This window comes from Pelmatolapia mariae, linkage group LG20 (genome assembly GCF_036321145.2).
Source record: "Pelmatolapia mariae isolate MD_Pm_ZW linkage group LG20, Pm_UMD_F_2, whole genome shotgun sequence".
Classification (NCBI taxonomy): domain Eukaryota; kingdom Metazoa; phylum Chordata; class Actinopteri; order Cichliformes; family Cichlidae; genus Pelmatolapia; species Pelmatolapia mariae.
The window spans coordinates 30,017,707-30,038,752 of NC_086244.1; the positions used below are offsets into that span (position 1 = coordinate 30,017,707).

The 21,046-nt window shown below is 41.3% G+C and overlaps 1 protein-coding gene across 1 annotated transcript; it reads right to left on the reverse strand.

The window, feature by feature from the left end:
- Positions 1 to 241: 241 nt before the first annotated feature.
- Positions 242 to 19,261, reverse strand: rimkla (ribosomal modification protein rimK-like family member A). The gene is made up of 5 exons (XM_063463328.2): positions 18,369 to 19,261; positions 5,163 to 5,393; positions 3,493 to 3,579; positions 1,504 to 1,707; positions 242 to 762 (listed from the first exon to the last, which is right to left on the reverse strand). The coding sequence occupies exons 1-5, from the start codon at positions 18,529 to 18,531 to the stop codon at positions 242 to 244; spliced, it is 1,206 nt and encodes a 401-aa protein (XP_063319398.1). The 5' UTR covers positions 18,532 to 19,261.
- Between the last annotated feature and the right edge of the window lie 1,785 nt (positions 19,262 to 21,046).

Here is a 21,046-nt window from a genome sequence, read left to right on the forward strand (position 1 = left end):
AGGAGTGGTTACGTAATGTCTGAATGACAGGGTGCCATCACTTTAACGGACTGATGAAGCCAGCAGTGTTACATATTGCATGTCTGAAAAGGGCTAAGTTTTAGTTTTTTCTTTGCTTTTCTGTTTTCATGGTTTTTGGACTGATATGCAATTTTAAAAGGAATGTCGATGCCATTAGTGTGTGTGTTTGTGTTTAAAATGCATTTGTGGGGTTTGTGTGAGAGCATGAAGATGTTTGGGCTCACTCAGTCAATAACTTGATCTCATTGGCAAGGAGGGTGTTGAAGTTGTAGGCTGGATCAGCTAGGTCTGGGAGATCAGGCAGGCTGGGGGCTGTGGACTGGCAGGGTGACGACTGGGAGGGCTCGGCCAGCTCTGGGTCGCTCTCGCTGGAAGTTGACCCCACGCTCATGTTGCAGACTGCTTCAGGCAGCGAGCCGCCGCCAGAAGGCACGTTGCACACTTCGGGCTCGCTGCTGGTCTCGCTGGTGCTTGACACGACGGACAGCAGAGACATCTTGCGAGTGAGGCGGTTTGGGAGCATTGACAGGACATAGTCAGCAACAATGCCTGCTACGTCCATGCCACAGGCCTGGTCGAAAGCAATGAAGCCCACATTTGCGTTGGCCTCGCAAACCACAAATGAGCCATCGTTGAGCTGCAGGAGGTCAATGCCGCACACATCCATGCCCAGGATGTTAGACACCTTGATGGCCAGCTGCTTGCCCTCCTCACTCAGGGGGCACATCATGCCTACACCACCTGACAATTCAAGAAGGAACATCAGGCTTTTTAGTACAAACCACAATTTACAATTCTTTCACGAGACTTCATGATAGTCAAAAAGCAACTAATCTTTTATAAATCAAGAGCAATTATATAAAAAATGACGTGGGGACAATTTAGGATCCTTTAATGTTTTCTGGTTATTTTCAATATTTAATTTCACAATTAAATACCACATCAAATTCACCCTAGAAATGTCAAAGAGATTTGCTACAGTAATGCAGAAGACTGTGATGACTGATGTCCTAAATATGTCACAGTGTATTACAGCCTCAGCTAAACTAAAACTTTCATCCTCTGACAGTGAAGATCAGTCTCCTCAGCTGGAACGCTTCAGGGTAGATTCAGGACAAGCCTGTTGATTTTGCACTCTTTCCCAAAGTTGAGTTCTGAAGCCTTTCTGAAGCACTGTACTGATTATACCCAAAATGTAGACATATGCTGTGAGCAGGCCAGTTCCTCTTTATGAAGGTCTTTGTTAATAACTCGTGTATACTTTACTTATTACTAAGTTCATCTTTTTTTAAAGATAATTTTTCCATTGGGAACCTAAACGATAAAAATGATCTTTAAAAACTAAGCCATATCTAAATGTAAATAATAAATAGAAGAGCTCTTGTTCTCAAACAGCGATACCACTTAACCACATGACTTTCAAACATGAGGAGAGTTTTACCATGACCGTGGAAATAATTCAGTAATTTAATGTCTGCCTACCCAAGGAGCAGTTGCTCTGCATGCGACCATCAGTGGAGCAACGCAGCATGGAGCCGATGATACGGCCGCCCACTAGGACAACCCGTACATCACGGCCGTGCGACTCCTTGACGTACTCCTGAAATAGGTAGGGGGTATCGTGGCGGATCACGTGGCAAAGGTCTGTCAGGTGGTGTTTGTCCCGTGCCAGGAACACAGCCTTGCCTAAGCAAAGGGGACACAAGATTACAGAAGGAAGGAAGGAAGGAAGGGCTAGTTTTTAAGGTTTATATTTTACTACTCTGTCCAATCTAAACAGATCTATGTCATGGTGGCCTGAAGACATATAGCTGTGTTGATATTACCACACTAAAAGAATTTGCTTGCTTGGTCTGTCATTTGTGGTGTGCTAGCTGAGGGTGGAAAACCTAAAAAGCTTTGCTAACAAGTAGCTGCTTCTGCTGACCAAGTCTCATGCCAGTTCATGTCATACAAATGACAGGATACTCCTCTGAGCAGCCACAGAACTGCTTCTCACACAGGATAGAAGATGCCTCTCTTAATTAGCACTGCTTTGCACTGTCTTCTTATTTTCAAGACCTCTGACCCCTGCTGAGGGAAAAATCATGTGGTGCTGTGTATCTGTGCACACCACGCAATAAAAACAAAACATCAATAACGGTCTTGTGACTCTTTTAGACATGTGACCATTACTTATCTGAGAAAATACTGAGGAGGTCAGTCAGTACATCAGGCCACTCGCCAGTAACACCAAAACATCTGCTAAGACCCTTGGTGTCATCTTTGACCAACACCGGGATTTTGAATCTTTAAGCTCATTCATTTTTCTCGTGACTTGAACATTGCAGCTCACTTTTCACATGCATCTCTCAGTCCTTCATAACCCACCTCCAGTTGGTGCAGATTGCACCAAGCAAGGCTGCTAACAAAAACTAGCTGTTGCTCTCATATCACACTTATTTTTGCTTACCTTCACTGGCTCTAAAACTCTAAATCCACTTTACAATCCTATTATTAACCTATAAAGCCCAACTTGGACAGGTCCCTGCTTGTATACAAGAGCTACTGAGACCTTGTCACTGCAGCCAACTTCTCAAATCATCAGATCAGGGTCTCCTTGTCAGTAGTCTTAAATGACTACTGGCAATTCCTTTTTATAGATTAAGAGAAAGTTAATCTTTTCCTCATTATTTTTGGGACTTTTTTTCCGAGTCTATAGCAGTGTGCATGCTGGAATGAATGTGTGACCCTGTGGTTGATTATGTGTCTGTATGTCGGAATGTGTATACTCATCTTTAGTCTGTGGCTTTTATTCAAACCGTGAAGCAAACTCTGTGTTTTGAAAAGCGCTATACAAATAAAGTTATTATTAATACCAGTGATTCATAATATTTTTAAATAGTATTTCCTTTATGTGTGCTCTTGAGAGGGAAGGGCAAAGTGAAATTCATTCGTGTCAATGGTCAACCACAGAGAGAGTAAAAACAGCCCTCCAGACGCCTAACGCCATAAAAAGGGTCAAGTTAGTGGTTGACCAGTGACTGCTTTCCTAAACAATGTGCTGTGATGGCAGCCTGGGCCAGCAAAGACCATTGTTATTCCTTCACACAATAGCAGCGACTGTCAATAACTATGAATAGGAAAGGGCTAATGGTTCAGACCGGGGCTGATCTCTTGGAAGCACAACATTAATGCCAAAGCTTCAAACCTTCCCACACAAGCCTCTTGTGTATTCAGTCTAAAAGAGGAAACTGAGATCAACTTGTTAACCATAAACTAAAATAAGTGACCGGATGACCACACTGCAAGGATTAAGAGCTTCTGTTTTGTGTTTGATGCGGCACCGCAGTGCTAATCATTTAACAGTCTGCCAGAGAATTTCATATAAGAGTGGACTGAGCTCCCATGAGGGAGTTGCAGTGTACAGATTTTGAGTTATGGCGTTGTGACCAGAATGGATGACAGGAAGTACTGGGCTGATTGTTTTACCTCTGTGGCCACGTGCATTCTTCACTACCACCGGGTAGCCCAGTGGCTCAGCCTCGTCAATCATCTTCCGGAAGTTGTCGTGCCCACCTAGGAAATTTTCCACACACGCACACACATACACAAACGAAGGACACACGTCCCCCACAGTAGAATATGTTAAAATGCTGTCCTTGGTTTGATAGCATGGTTCACACGTTACAGCCAACTTTGCAGGGAAGGAGATAGAATGTAGCATGTTGCTATGGAAACAGAAGTGACTCAAAACAGCGAGGCTGTAGGAGAGCTGTCCTGAGCGTTTATTTGCTGCTTGATTCATAAGAGTGGAACAGAGGAGTCAGTGAAGGAGGCATTAATGTGAAGCAGCTGACCATATCTGACACTGATTTATAACAGCAGCCTGTAGCAACAGATGTGCTTAAGCTTTCTGTGCTCTGGCGTGAGAGGTGATTAAAATGTGTTAAAAAGACTTTTTTTTTTTTTAAATGTAGAAATCTTTTTAATAATATAGTCTTCCTTGCCTTTCCTGTGTCTCTATGCTCCATTCAGTGAACTGAGCAGATGTGAACTACCCTGTCACGTGGCTTTTTTCCGCTGCACTGCTTCACATTTGCTTTCAATGACAAGGGGTGAAAGAAGACAAAGTTCAGAGTAGGAGAGACTGGACACCAAATGTTGTTCCGATCATAAGCTGCTGAGATAGAAGAGAAAAGGAGTGAGGGGAATTGACGTCTTTTATTTTGAAAAATCAGAAGGGGAGTGTTAGGTGGGGTGTGTGCGTGTGAGTATGGTTGGGGGGGGGTGTTACATAAGCTCTCCAGCTGCTCTGCATGCATCGCCTGGCCTACTGTGCAGAGAAACGGATGGAATGTAGGCCAAACACCCCCTCCGCTTTCTTTCTTTTTTTCCTTTCTCTCTCACTCAGTCTGTGTCCTTCTTTTTTCTGCTCTCACTGTGGATTTTCTTGCAAACCGTGGAGAAATATATCTACACCTTTTCGTCTGCCGTTGATTTGTCCGAGAAAATCAAGAAGAACAACGACTAAAACAGCAGCCTGTTGTTTTTGTTTGGCTATCCTGTGTTTCTTAGCACTAGTTTAAACACTGTTTTCACAGATGTTGTGAGTATTAAAACAATCAAAAGGTTTGAAGGACAACTATGTGGATTCACCCATATATGTCTGATTGCTCTACATGTATGTGGACAGAAGCCTGTGATGCAAATTATGTGATTTAAATGTAAAACACACATGATAATGACATCACTGCTGCTTGAACAAATGCTGATTTGACAGTAGATGATGGAGTTTTACTCCCTATGTGTGTGCATTTGCTTTTACTCAGACAGTATCGGTTTTGTTTTCCATTAAACTTCAGTTTCACCCAGTTTAAATATCACCGGGCAAGCAGTGATGAGCACTGTGACCGACACCTCACCTGGTTATCTGTGTTTATTTCTGCATTTGTCTTATATGCAGTGTGGACATAGAGTCCCTGCATTATATATATGTAAGTACTTCCACAAACAATAAAGTGGGGTTCGCTGCACATGAAGTCTATGTGATGTCTGATCATTTTAATTGAGAAACGTATAAGAAACAATTTCCAATCTGAATCTTCCAGGCTGGCGTTCATGTGAGAAAATAGCTTAAAGACAGTCAAGTACTGATTTACCGTAAGAGAAGGTGTCAGGAAGAGGCACCCCATGCCCAGCTAGTTCTTGAAACGTCCAAAACTTGTTGACACAGTTGAGTATGGCCTGGGGCCTGTTGATCAGCCGGCAACCCATCTTCTCCAGGTGGCGGAGCACAGTGATGTCACTATCTGACTGAACCCAGGGCGTGGGTACTCGCACCATCACCACCTGTGGGTAAGATGTCACCAATTCCTGCTCTGCTCGCAGTCCTGTAACGGTGGAGGGGAAATTGCAGGAGGGGTAAATAGAAAAATGTATATTTAGAAAAACACTCCTGTGATTTGTTAACAGTTAATTCATTTATTTGATTGTTGGTCAACAACCTCATACATATATGAAGTTCTTCAGATTATCGTTTTGAGTTGCTGTACAAATATTTGATAAATACCGTTTTCTCATCTGTTTCTGAAACTCATGGAACCAGAACCAGCAGCCGACATCTGGCCTGTTTTTTCTATTTTCAAGACAACAAATGAATGTGTCACTGTTAATAGCTTCAAATTCATCCTGAAAGTCATATGCAACCCTGGGAACAATGTGAAAGTTCTCAGTAAGACTCCATCCATCATCTAAGTGTTTGATGACACTTTTCCTTTAGTCATCACACAAATCTAACGAGACCGGGCCATGTGACCAGGCCAGCCACCTCCAATGCTGCTAAATTTAAGCCATTTAAACCTGCAGCACCTACTGATATAAATATGTACTTCTTGCACATGTGCAGTTACATTTACACTTCTTCCTCCTAGACTGAGTGACAGGTATTGTCACTGACATACTGACACTTTATACTATTTTGTCCCTATGTAGGGCAGTGGGCTCGCAAAAGAAAGCTCAAGGGTAATAATCTTAAATTTAATCAAACATAAGAAAACTGTGCTTAAAAACAGCCTGAGAAATCTAAGAGATCTAAGATCTTAAATGTATGGTGCTCTGTCCTGCTGAAAGTCAAAATGACACTGGTTTTCATTAACTTGACATCGCTTTTATTATGCAAATGAGATCTAAGTAACTACAATAGGCTAAGTGAACGCTTCTGAATGGGTCATTTCAATTCAGCTCTGAAATCATAAGCCATAAAAAACAGGGGAGAAATAAATGAAAAGGCTTGCATGTTGTGATGGGGACAATAAAGCTGGTGTTAGACAGACTTCATAATTTTTTCTACAAATGCTACAAATCCGGCTAATTTCAACATTCATTAACCTTCTGAAGCATAGCCAGGCTGTCAGATTTTTTAGGCTCAATTGCAAATGGACAGCACACTGAACAATAACAAATGTGTACCTTTGTGCTATAGCAGGAACTTCAAGTACAAAAAAGAAGCGAGGAGACACATTGAACACTAGCCCAGCACTTAGCCTCAACCATGATGTGAATTTCAGCCATCTTAGAACAAGTAGGCTCACAATAGTGGTAATGACCCTGGCTGAGATCATCAGAGGTCAAAAGAAGCTGCTGCATGCATAATAACAACTGATACCTAGCTATTAACATGCAACCCGCCTGCACAATGCACATCTTACATACACTCCTTTAGGGTCATTGTGTCCGCAGACGGGTAAAAAGAAGTGAAACAAGAGAAATGCAGCTGGTATGAAAGGGCTAGGTATGTTCTAGCAAACACAGAGAAAGGGAACAAGGGGAGAGAGAAAATGTGGCGCATTAAAAAAGGAGTATGAAGCCATGAAAAGAACCCCACCCCTCCCTTTCTCTCCTCCTCCTCCTCACAGTCTCAGTGTTAAAGCAGGAGGATTCACTATCGCTCCAGCCCTATTTAACGCTTAAGACACACTGCTCTGATTGTGCAGCCACTGAGTGCAATGTGAGTGGTGTTACAGTGAGAAGCGTCAGGGGATGTGGTCTCATGGTTTTCGACAGACAGTATCCACAGTGCTCGTCTCCATCTCCAGGGGGACCAAACAGAGACCGGCGAGGCACCCGGATGAATCATTCCTATTCATCTGTGCAACTGCTCACGCGCACCGCACTGACTGTCATGTGACCACTGCAAAAACTATCCGAAATCCTGGTGTACAATAATTACAGCATGGGTTTTTGTGATATATGTATATATATGTCAGCACTTCAAGCTTTCAGATGTTTCTGTTTGCACCTTCTCTTTCTCGCTACAGACAAGTAAGGACAGGTTGAGGAGGAGCAAAGACGCAATTTGTTCAAAATGATTGTAATACAAAAAACAATTAAAAAAAAACCCAAAACATTATATATTTTCAGTCCACCTGACAAAGCTAACAAGCATTCTATGCATGCCACTGCAACATCACAAAGCAGGCTTACAAATGCTGTCAAAGTGTTTGGCTGTTTGACCGGAATGCAGTCTGTGCATCCTCTTGCATTAGCCCACTGAGACACCAGTTTCTTTTGGTCTGGTTTTGGGGCGACCATGCTTTGAGTCTATTTGCATATCAGATCAGACAAGAACATTTAGTGTAGGTCCACTGCAACATTTGGATTGTACAACACTTGAGGCAGACAAGATGAATCATGTGACTTACATTTTGACAAAGACAAGGCCAAACAGCTTGTTAGCAAAAACATGAAATCTGCTACTGAGAAATTCTCACACGAATTATGTCATATCTATTAGTGCTGGGCGATATGGAAAAAATATTTATCACGATATGAATTATTTTATATCATGATAACGATATATATCACGATATACCACCTGACCTGTGGTCATCTAGAAAGTACGCAGTCTGTAAACAGCAAGTGCCGAGGGTGCAGTGTTTGTTTTGAGTTACCGTAAAGTACAGTGGGGCAAAAAAGTATTTAGTCAGCCACCGATTGTGCAAGTGCCCCCACCTAAAATGATGACAGAGGCCAGTAATTTGCACCAGAGGTACACGTCAACTGTGAGAGACAGAATGTGAAAAAAAAATCCATGAATACACATGGTAGGATTTGTAAAGAATTTATTCGTAAATCAGGGTGGCAAATAAGTATTTGGTCACCTCAAACATGGACAATCCCTGGCTCCCACAGACCTGTAACGTCTTCTGTAAGACGCTTTTTTGTCCCCCACTCGTTACCTGTATGAATGGCACCTGTGCGAACTCATCATCTGTATAAAAGACACCTGTCCACAGCCTCAAACAGTCAGACTCCAAACTCCGCCATGGCCAAGACCAAATAGCTCTCGAAGGACACCAGGAAAAGTATTGTAGACCTGCACCAGGCTGGGAAGAGTGAATCTACAATAGGCAAGCAGCTTGGTGTGAAAAAATCAACTGTGGGAGCAATCATCAGGAAATGGAAGACTTACAAGACCACTGATAATCTCCCACGATCTGGGGCTCCAAGCAAGATCTCATCCCGTGGGGTCAAAATGATCATGAGAACGGTGAGCAAAGATCCCAGAACCACACGGGGGGACCTGGTGAATGACCTGCAGAGAGCTGGGACCAAAGTAACAAAGGTCACCATCAGTAACACACTAAAACGGCAGGGAATCAGATCCCGCAGTGCCAGACGTGTTCCGCTGCTGAAGCCAGTGCATGTCCAGGCCCGTCTGAAGTTTGCCAGAGAGCACATGGATGATACAGCAGAGGATTGGGAGAATGTCATGTGGTCAGATGAAACCAAAGTAGAACTTTTTGGTATAAACTCAACTCGTCGTGTTTGGAGGACGAAGAATACTGAGTTGCATCCCAAGAACACCATACCCACTGTGAAGCATGGGGGTGGAAACATCATGCTATGGGGCTGTTTTTCTGCCAAGGGGACAGGACGACTGATCCGTGTTAAGGACAGAATGAATGGGGCCATGTATCGTGAGATTTTGAGCCAAAACCTCCTTCCATCAGTGAGAACTTTGAAGATGAAACGCGGCTGGGTCTTCCAACATGACAATGATCCAAAACACACCGCCCGGGCAACAAAGGAGTGGCTCCGTAAGAAGCATTTGAAAGTCCTGGAGTGGCCTAGCCAGTCTCCAGACCTCAACCCCATAGAAAATCTGTGGCGGGAGTTGAAAGTCCGTGTTGCTCGGCGACAGCCCCAAAACATCACTGCTCTGGAGAAGATCTGCATGGAGGAATGGGCCAAAATACCAGCTACTGTGTGTGCAAACCTGGTAAAGACCTATAGTAAACGTTTGGCCTCTGTTATTGCCAACAAAGGTTATGTTACAAAGTATTGAGTTGTATTTTTGTTATTGACCAAATACTTATTTGCCACCCTGATTTACGAATAAATTCTTTACAAATCCTACCATGTGTATTCATGGATTTTTTTTTCACATTCTGTCTCTCACAGTTGACGTGTACCTCTGGTGCAAATTACTGGCCTCTGTCATCATTTTAGGTGGGGGCACTTGCACAATCGGTGGCTGACTAAAAACTTTTTTGCCCCACTGTATGTCGCAAATCCCGGTGCATGTATAGCAGCACCATGTCGCAAACCACAAGATGGAATTTCTTTGCAAAAAATATCATTTTTTTTATACTTTATTTTCTCTTGCATAAAGTTAAGAGCATGTATAGTGAGAAGACAACACTAATATATTTGCCACAGGCTATTTAACCTTTTAAGACCTACCATAGAACCAAGTCCGCCAGAGCTTATCTTTATGTGTTTACATGCTGTAGTGCCATTTGTGGGAGCATTTAAAGTTTCCATACATCAATACAACCGTTATAGCCCAAATTTTAATAATATGTATGCATTAAGTCCATAGTAACTACATAAATTGCAAAAAATTGTAGTGCAATAAACTACAAAAAAATTGAAAATTGTTTTTGTTTTGTTTTTTTACATATATTTCTAGTTAGAAAAATTTAAGAGGTGTATCCCTCAAAACTGTAAATACAAAAAAGTTGCACAAAATAGTTTCCAACCACGAGAAATTTATTTTGAGTGTCTTCATAGTTTTATTTTTGAGATACACTAATTTTTATATACTACAGGAAAAATGAAAATAAATATTGTAATGCATCAAAATAAACTATTTCCAACAGTGTAATTTGAGTTCTAAGCATCCCAGAAACGATACAGAAAAGCATAAAGTCAAACATGACTTTTAAATACACCAACATAGGCTTATAAGGCCCTTTCGCGAAAATGACGTCACTTCCGGTTTCGGGCAGGTAATGGCGGACATGCTATAGTTCGCGCTGACGTATATGCCAACGTAGGAAGTGTTATGACCATCGGCAAAGCGTGTTTCTGGAATATTATGTTTTTGTTGCTGCAAGTCTGAAATATTACCTTTTTGTTGCTGCAAGTTTGGAATTAGGGCTGCACGATTTTGCATAAAATGAGAATCACGATTTTTTTGCTTAGAATTGAGATCACGATTCTCTCACGATTTTCTTTTCCAATATAAATATTTATAGCACTTATTAACTGCACATCAACTTCGTAACAGTTGAAACTGAACATAAAAACAATAAATAAACATAAAAACAATAAATGCCTCACATTTTGTTGTTGCCGCAAAATGTTGTACTGCTTGAAATTCCGTCTCCACCGTTGCTCGACAGTGCGTGCATAGAGCAGGTAGTGCAACAATAGAAAAATAGTTGCGGGAGGGCACTGTGTAGCGTTTGTCTAGGGCAGGGGTCAGCAACCTTTAACACCCAAAGAGCCATTTGGACGCGATTTCCACGCAAAAGAAAACTCTGGGAGCCGCAAATACTTTTTGACATCTAAAATGAACATAACACTGTATATATTGTTTTTTTTTTTTACCTTTATGCTTTGTGTGAACAACTAAGGTGTGTTGCCTAAATGCATGAAGTGCTACAGAGAAAATTACATTTTATTTATGTAATTAACACATTTTGAACTTTGCAAAATTCCGCCTAAGTATGTATTTTACCTGGTTAATGTGTGTGGCGGGGCGTGGACTGCAGCGCCGCTGCAGGGGAGGCGGACGCACCTTAGCGGTACCCGCAATCACGCCTCGCCGCCTTAACATCTGTGCCACCTATGCTGTTGTGTTGGTGTGTGTCGGGCTGCGAGCTTTAACACCGGCTGTATGCCTAAAGCAACCGTGTGTGAAAAGTAGTCAATAAAAAGATGCTGAAAAGCGTGTTCATGGAAACATAGTCGGGTCTCCCGTGATATGTTTACAATGGGACTTCCGCTCCTGAACCTCTGTGCACAGCGTCTGCTGTACAATCGGGGTCACTTTCATCTTTACGCACGACTGTAAGCTGTCGTCTGTGAGGCGTGAACGTGTTTGTTTTTGGAGAACAGCTGCTGACATAATGTGGATCTGAAGATCCATAATTGGCCTGCCTGGGGTTGAAAGTCTCGCACGGCGTTTCGGCGGCTATATCGGCTTCCGCAAGTGTGACGCTTATTTTGATCGATCAAAAACTAATACAATATAATTTTATATTTATATTTCAATATCACAATAATCTTCCAATTTAGAACTACGAGTTAAAAAAGAACTAACATAAATAAAGTAGACTTTAGCTAATTACTTACAAAAAATTATTTATTTCCCCAAACCATGCGGAGCCGTAGAAGGACTAAAGATCCGCATGCGGCTCCGGAGCCGCAGGTTGCCGACCCCTGGTCTAGGGTGTTGATCATTTTCCTAAATCCCTCGTTTTGCACAGTGTTGATGGGAGCCATATCTTTGGTCAGGTGATAAGTAAGTAATTTCTTTGTGCCTGCGGGAGTTCGACGTGTATAGGGAAGCGCTGTATAAGGTTCCCGTTATTGATGTTTGGGTGGTTGACCGGGACAAATTTTCTCCTTTCACTTTCTCGTCACCCCTGACGTGTTCTCCGTTGTTTCTTTCCTGCCAATTTGAACATCACGGCACAGCTTCTGTATCACGTGGTATAAGGCTCCGCCCTTGTCATTTGTTGAGCAGGAAGAGTGAGCGCTTGTTTTCATGCAGATTATGTCCCGGATCAAAATGCGGTACAATCGTCGTCGTCTTTCTTTCTTTCTTTCTTTCTTTCTTTCTTTCTTTCTTTTTCTTTTCTTTTTTTTTTTTTAGATCGTTGTCATTTGGAAATGAGATCGCACATAAGTATGAATCGAGATCGCGATTTTCTAACGATTAATCGTGCAGCCCTATTTGGAATATTATGTTTTTGTTGCTGCAAGTGCTTCTTATGCAATTTTTGCAAAGCTATATGTGTAAGGAAACCGTGACCTAGGGCAAGCTAATGGCATTAGATGTAAGTACAACTCCTCCGGTTTCACATGCAAAAAAAATTATTGCGCTATCTTACGTGGTTCCAGTTCTACAGGGATTTAAAAAATAGTTAGGTAAAACGGAGTGTACCTGCTCCGACCGGTTGTAAAGGGTTAATTATATATTTTATGTAATAATTTATAAAATTTGGGTTAGAAACGACAGAAATAGAAGACAAATGGCACGATAGACACTTTTCTATCGTCCACACGATATATATCGTCATATCGCCCAGCACTAATATCTATTCTATACTATCTATATAAGAGCTATCTTTTCAATTTCTCCTTCATTGCCATCCGGATGTGCTGGTAAAACTAGAGTAGTTTAGATCTGGCTCTTTGTTGCTCTAGGACAGGGGTGGGGAACTCCAGGCCTCAAGGGCCGGTATCCTGCAGGTTTTAGATGTATTCTTGATCCAACACAGCTAGTTTAAATGGCTAAATTACCTCCTCAACATCTCTTGGTGTTCTCCAGAGGTCTGGTAATGAACTAATCATTTGATTCATGTGTATTGACCCAGGGTGATATCTAAAACCTGCAGGACACTGGAGTTCCCCACCCCTGCTCTAGGCACTGCTTCTTCTGCATGGCATACAATGACTGTCATTGGTGGCATGTCAGTAATGTTGTATGTCAGACAAAAATCAGAGGTGGTGATAATGCCTCACCACCATTTCATTGTTTTTGGCTTTGTTCATCAACATCTATCAGGATCAGAAAGTATGAAATTGGAAGGGTAAAAAAACCCAATAATCATAGAGCAGACAGTTTTCTCTTTGGCTACTGCAACCATGCAAATTACACAGACAACTGCCGATTTGCAGAATGACCATATATAAAAAGAAAAGCTAAGCCATACTAGTCTCTACCATTCGAGGAACAACGTTTTCAGGTAGTTTTTAGGGTGTGAGTTACACAACAAGCCATAACTAAATATCTTAACTCTAGCATGAGACATAAAGATGTTGCCATGTGTTGCCATGGAAAAACTGTGAGCCTTTTTGTCAAACCTAATAAAATGCAAATTAACCCTTTCCAGGCCACATGCAAAAACCTGCAAATGAGATCCTCCTGGCTAATTGACAAACAAGCCATTTTCCTGGAGGAAAACATATGCAATCATGCAACACCCCAAAAATGTTTATGCACGGTCTTTATTATCTGAAAATGCAACATTTGCTAAACACTGATAAAGTGTAACTGTTAATTTTTGCACTAAGATTCTATGAGGTAAGCACCAGAGATATGCAGCATTTCTGTGATAAAGCGCCATCACTGACTGACCCTGCTAATTCTCTACCTGTTCTTACTAGGTGTATCAAGGACTTTGGTCTTATATCTGGATACAAAGTAAATTTTGATAAATCTGTTATAATGACTCTGTGTAGTGAAGGGGACATTGAACCTTTATATGTTAAACCTTTTCACTGGGCACCATCAGGTTTTGTATATTTGGGAGTTAAAGTTACACCAACTGTTGGTCACTTATATAGAGAAAATATTAATGGAATGGTTCAAGATCTTCGAGAGATGCTGACAAGATGGAGGTCCCTTCCGATATCATTTTTGGGAAGAATAAATCTCATTAAGATGGTAATCCTACACAAAATATTATATCCCACAGGCATGTTGTTTGCAATTTTGAAATCAGAAGATATTAAAGTAATTAATAAGGCTATGGTGGATTTCATTTGGGCAGGAAAAAAACCCAAAATTAAATTGGAGACACTACAGTTACCGAAAGATTTGGGCGGGTGGGGAGTGCCAAATATAGAAAATTATGTTCTCTCAATACAAGCAAGGATACTCTCTTCCTGGATACATGAACATTCTGATCTGCCATGGCTAAATATTGAGGAAGTATTATGTAAACCATCCTCGCCTGTTAACTTTCTAGGGAAACGCCTAAATGACTTACTTCACGTAATAAAGCATAACCCACTGATATATAATGCTATGTGGACATGGGGAAAACTGAGAAAACTTTTTAACAGTAGTCTTCCGTTTAATATTTTGTCAACGCTTATAAATAATCCAGACCTTCTGCCGCAAAACATAGGGTCGAGCTTTGTGGGATGGCATAAAGTAGGTGTAAAGAGGTTTTATGACCTCTTTAAACATGGTGAGTTTAAATCATTTGAATCCCTGAAGTCCCAGTATTCTATGTCAAATACTGAGTTTTATAAGTATTTGCAATTGAGAAATTATGTGTTAAAAAATGCTAAATCATTACAAATCTCAACAGCCTCTTTGGAGAAATTTCTTCTGGATAATAGGGAGCATAAACATTTTGTATCAAAGTTTTATTCAGAGATTTATGCCCTAATTGTGGACAAATTGGCATGGTTGAGAAAATCTTGGGGGACGTTACTTAAATGTGAAATAGATATACAGGCATGGGACAAAATCCTGCTCCTCCCGTCTAAAATCTCTGTTTGTTACCGATTTAAAGAACTGCAGTACAAAATTTTGCACAATGTGTATATTTCTCCGTATATTTATAGTAAGTATAATATGGGAACATCTCCAAATTGTCTCAAGTGTAAGGCCAGAGTAGGCACTAGATTCCATTGCTTGTGGGAATGTGCTATTATTCAGTCATTTTGGAAAGAGGTCTGCGCCAATATTAGTACAGCCATTGGTCATCAGGTGACAGAAAACCCATTAATGTGTTTATTGGGATATATTCCTGTCTCATTGGCACAACATGAGCAAGTAATTCAGTCACTGTTAATGTTGGCCAGGAAAAGCATTATGTTGAGATGGGTCGGAGCTGAGCCTCCCTCCATTTCTCTATGGAAGTCGCTCATCATTGATGTTATGACTCTGATCAGGCTGGGACATTATATTGATGGGAGCTCCCGAATTTTTGTGGACAAATGGAAGAAACCACTGGAAGCACTGGGAGTAACCTGTAAACTGGATTCTAATGGACAACAATTATGGACATAAATTATCACAAGTTCTCTGTGGACTCTGGAGAATGTGTAATATTCTAGTGCTGTGCAGTGTTACTATTTTGGATGTGAACCAGTCTTGTATTTGTTGGGGGAAAAAAAGTTAAATAAAAGTTTAAAAAAAAAAAGACACTAGCTGATATTGCTAAGGCTAAGTATGAAACCTTCATCCAACTGTGGGAACCTTACATGAATTTTGTTAGAAAGATGGAAATCTGAGTGCAGGAAGTTTGTGTTAACTGAGTGTGTGTGGTTGAATATGTTTAATAAAATAAGTCTAATAGTTAAAAAAAAAAAAAAAAAAAAAAGAGCCATCACATAGCCCTTATTTAGTGCATGAACTCACTTCTTTTATCAAATGTACAATAATTAAAAACCACTCTGTGATGCATATCAAGTAAACAGCAATACTGTTCATCAAAAGGACTCTTTTCCCATAAAATGTAGAGTCTGTGCTTCATAAACAGCCACACAAAAATTCTATCCAAGCCCTAGTGTCTGTTGTTGCTCTTGCTCTCAGTTGGTAAATTAAGATACCGAACCTGCCTTCATGTTCCAGCTTCACTGACATGGAAGTGTTGCATTTATCATCTCAGTAAAAGTGTGCCCACTGGCATGGATCATGGATCCAGTCTATCTTTAAATTTTTTCAATCACAAGATGTGAAATGCCTCCAGTTTGCTAAATGCTGGGTTTAGCTGTGAGGGGCCACCATTCCTCATTAAAATATAATGACGTGTATGTTGGGGTGGCTCCACTGATAGCTCCTCCTAGGGACACACTGAACTCATTAACTTTAGTGTGGAACGTGGACCTGAACCTGACCTAAAAACAAAAAAAGAAAAATGACACAGAAATGAAGCAAGAAAACCTTTAAAACTTCTACTTGTAAAGGTGTTATCAGTTTTATGATTTTGACATTATTATGACCTAAGCTAAAAGAAGAAGTGGTTTATGCCTCCTCACAGGTCAAAGCTCATCCCTGGATGAGTTGTGATATGAGGGACTTTTGTTTCTCAAATGTTTTCTGTCATACAAATTTTGCTGAAATAACTTCACTGGATTTGGAGTAGGATGTACTAATATGTTTAATGTAAACTGCACATACATTTTGCGCAAATGTAAATTTGATCAAAACAACACACAGAAATGGAGTAACACGTAGTACTGATTACACTTATAGTGAAATATCACTTGTGTTTCCAGCGTAGAAACAAGACCAACTGCTTTGCTCTAACTGCAAATGTAGCTGTATATGCTTAAGCGTTTGTTCCACATTTGCCTAAACTTGTCAAGAGCCTATGGCACTGCTGTGTTATGCTAACACAAATGACAACCCATACGGCCTGGAAGGATACAAAAAACAAGATATAGATACAGACATGTTAGCAATTACAGTTTGAATTTTGTGTTGCAACTTCAGAGTATCTGTAATCCAGTGAGCGTTAATCCATATCTTTAAAAAAACAAACAAACAACAAAACTGCATTTATTGCCAGGTGCATAAAGAAAAAATGCACTACAGGATCCAAGCATCTGGCCATGTATTCTGAGGCTTCCTGTGTAGAAATCCCACAGCGCAACCAATCTGTTCACTGGCTGTTAATCTGTGATGTCAAGCCAAGGCTCAGAAGACATTTACTTTAGGCAGATTACGAACTACAAGCCATGTTAACTGCCTTGCTCATGTGAAGCTTGTTAAGCTATACAGTTGGACAGCTGTCCACCTGCATTTAAAAATGTGCAGGGTACAGAGTATATATGTCGAAAATTGTTAGCTCCAGACTATATTTATCTTGGTAATTATTCTGTGGGCTGTGCTATAACATGTGTGATTATTTGTAACTTCTTAAATGTAATGCCTGCCACATAAATACCCATCTGTTTGCATGTGAAATCCTATTTAAAGTGTAAAGCCTGGCTTGACTGAGCCGTACAATACAGCAGTTTAATGTAACAGTGCAGTAAGGTACACCCTACCCACATTCTTAACCATTGCCATTTTTCACCAGGCACTAATGTCAGCCTAAAATTATATGTTTTTAACAAAGTCTCAATTAACATCTGTGTGCTAATTGAGACCTTCACACATCTCCTCTCATCTTGTGACATATCCCCACTTCACACCAGCCTGACAAATTCCCTGTTCGTCTGTTTGTTAGGAGCTCCTGCTGTTGCCATCACTTTATTGAGGCCTCCCTAGTCATTTCTATGAAATGTTATCCTTACATGACACTCAGAATCACGTGTGTTTCGGACAAAGCAGCTCAAAATGAAAATAAAAGAAGAAAAAAAGTTGAAAATAGGTGATCACGTTGGTTGTATAAATATTGTAATATGTACAGAAAACCCTGAAATGCCAGAACAAGTCGATGCATGTTTATATCTGGTGGCAGTTTTCACCCTCACCGTTTCAGTATTAGGTAATAACAAAAAATCCCGATATGGGCGCCATAAAGATTTGCTTGTCATTTACCTGCATTTAGTGTGAATGCCCTATTCTTTTTCTTTTTGTTAACTATTACTCGGGGAGTCAATTTTAACTATTTTAAATGATTCAATTTTTATATACATAAAATAAAAATAAAATAAATAATAACACAGAACCTACAGCCTGAGCTATCAAGAGACGTAATCTGTAGCAAAATTACAACAGCTCACTGATGAATGGCTCTTATCTAATAACTAGGTCTCTGTGGTATTTAAACAACACATTTTTCTTTTAGCTTTTATTGCCCGGGTAATTCAGATAATTTGCAACAGTGCCGGGATTGCAGCGAATTCAGCGAAATTAAATCAAGCGTCATCCTTCCCCTTCTGGAGGCAGTCTAGCTGGAAAAGTAGGTTAGGCGGTCACGGCCATGCTTACTCGCTTCCTTGCAAACAGGCAGACCGAGCCAACCCCTCGCTCTGTTTTCAAGCTGTGTGCAACCCCCTCCAAACAATTAAAGTCTACCATCTATACGGAATACCGATCTCAAATAAAACAAGAAAACCAAACTGTATATCGATTTACGCATCGATTGTGTGGTACTTGCCTAGCTGGCCCTCGCTGATCGTCAGCACGATTTGATCCATGAGGAGGTAGCGGAATTCTACGTCCTCGTCGGCGCAGTGCTCCTTCAGCGCCCGGAGGATCTGGACTTGTGGATACTCCTGGCTGATGCGCCGGTCGGTCAAGAACCAAACTCGAGAACACATTTTGGCGTACGTTGTTTCAAAAAGAAATCCGTTTGAAAATACAACAACTGTGGGCGTGGAGGCAGCAGGTGACCGGTGGCAGCGCGGGATTCGAGGATCGGGCGGAGATGGTCACACAATGGAGACCTCGGCGGCTACAGGCTGCGATGTGGCTAACAGCAGGACTGCGGCTCAACCGCTGTTTGGACCGAACCGACTTGGACAAACAGTCTTCTTTATCACCTTTGTTTTCTTTCACTTCCTGCCATTTAGTCTTTCGCTGGTGCAGTTTGTTGAGCCCACACCGAGCTAATTCGACAGCACGAAGAGAGAGCGACGGTTTTACCCGCAAAAATGTGGGGATGCAGCTCTTGCCACCGGGGCAAACAAAGCACGAGCTTTGGCGCTTTGTATTTCCGTTAGCCGGGTCAGAGCTGCTAGCAAAAAAAAATCCCCGCGTTCACAGCGGCTGTTTAGTGCTGCAAATAGCAAAGCTGTCGGCTTTTTTACAATAAACTAACCCAAACAACTATTTTTTTTCTATAGGTTTGGCTGCTATCCACGAGGTATTGGTGCTGAAAAGTGCACACGCTTCGTTTACAACTCCACTTATCCGCATGCCCGTGCACGGTTATCAGGGCCTGCCCCAAAACAAAGGTTTCGAGAGGATGTAACCAATCGCAGCTCGCGAATTGTATCACTGCCCAAAAAGCACGCGGAAGATGTGGGCGAGCCGCTATAATGCCAACCAATGAGGGAAGACTAAGGGGGCCGAGCCTTGAGGGATCGCGCGCTCCGCAGTTCAGCAAGAGACGTCTGCAGAGCGCACGAGACCGCGCACTTTCCGAACCGGTTCAGACCAGACCGGCGAGGGGGTCTGGCGAATGCCGACAGCGCTGTCTCTAAGCTGAAGTGGCAGGAAATGAAACAAGGTCATCACAAGCTACTACATTCTCACCTTCCCTTTATTTTATCCCACACTCGGGAGATTTCTAAACACTCCTATTTAGATAAATAATATTAAAGAGTCGCTATTGTTTACCAACGCTGCTCAGGGAGCACCAACAGCTGAGAAGCGGAAGAACACCTCGGCGTGACAGGAGAGCGAAATTATGCGAATGACCCACTTCTTCTCTCCCTCACAGCTCTTTGTGCTTGTGCTGTTCGTGACTGTATTATTATTATTAGTAATATTCCTGGAGCGACTGGATAATACAAAGAAACACAAACAAACAGCCTTCATAGGCATTATTTTTTATTCATTAGGCCCTACAGATTCCAATGATGTCATTATTCCCGACGTCCATATTAAATAAAACACAGAAAAGGGGGATTTACAACAAGGGTTGCTCGAGAAGCCCCCAAATTAAAAACAAAACAAACTTAAATATGATGACAATTCCGTGAAAATTACTTATACACACGTACATACTGTAAAGAGTAACCTCTGACAGATAATTCGGCATACTTTTTACCTTTTAACAGTAAATACTTAAAAAAATGCAATCATGATCTTTATAAGAACACAGTGGCGTGTCAATACATCAATATATAGTTTCCTCCCCATCACCACCCTCTTTTCGCGGTGGCAAACAGCTGGAACACTGATACCATGACGTGATCGAGGCTCTGTGGGAATAAAGCTGTGCATGATCTTCTCTCAGCATTTATGGAGCACTTTCTATTCCTTACTGTTTGTTACAGATCGACGTGTTATTGTGTTGAAGACGTGTGTGACACGTTAACAATTTCGCTTTCAATGATGAGTTAAAAGAAACAGCGCACACCCAGTTGGACTTTGAGTAATCGTCTGTGCAGTCATTCAGAGAATCAAGCTGTTTAATACTAGGAAACCCAAAACATATGATAATCAAAGGTCGTCAAAGGTTAACATCCGTGTTTCCTCGTCAGTTTCTATGAGGGCGCATGACTCTCGACAAACGCTCTAAATCTCTTTGCACCTCTATGAAACGTCACATAAACATACACGCGTGAATATTAAAGATAATCACAAACGCTAACAGCGTCATTTCAGCGTCCTTTCTTGGCCACATGTCAAAGTTTCACCAACAGATGCAGCAGCATGAGCTCTCCTCCTCCTCAACTGAGCCGATGTAGGCTTGCTCTCGCGAGAACCCCTCATGCACCGGTTACGTCACACACCAGTGACACAAAAATCAGGGCTTAACAATAGAAAAACTTCACACAATTTTATAATTGTTAATAAATTCCCCGTTATGCCACGTAACCAAATTTAAACTTATGATTCCACATAAGTTGATTATCCACCTGTGTGCTTCTACATATATATTAGCTTACCTCGGGAATTTGGGGCAAGGAAGTGGTTTTATACAAAATTTCTACCCCCCCTTAGTAGAATTTTTTTATATAAATGAATTCCACATGATTCAACCATATTATTAAAGCAGAAACAGACATTAACCCTGAAAGATAGAAGTGGCACAGTCTTTTTTTCCCCTCATCTCCTTCTTTTCAGCCTCCCCCGAGCACAGCGCACTATAACGGCGAGCCAACA

Bases quoted from the DNA above. Each gene is read 5' to 3' on its own strand.
- rimkla (XM_063463328.2), bottom strand. From the start codon at position 18,531: ATGTGTTCTCGAGTTTGGTTCTTGACCGACCGGCGCATCAGCCAGGAG. The intron at 5,394-18,368 runs GCAAGTACCACA...CCACCGTTACAG, and splicing joins GATCAGCGAGGGCCAGCTAG to GACTGCGAGCAGAGCAGGAA. The intron at 3,580-5,162 runs GTAAATCAGTAC...AAAATTTCCTAG, and splicing joins TCCTGACACCTTCTCTTACG to GTGGGCACGACAACTTCCGG.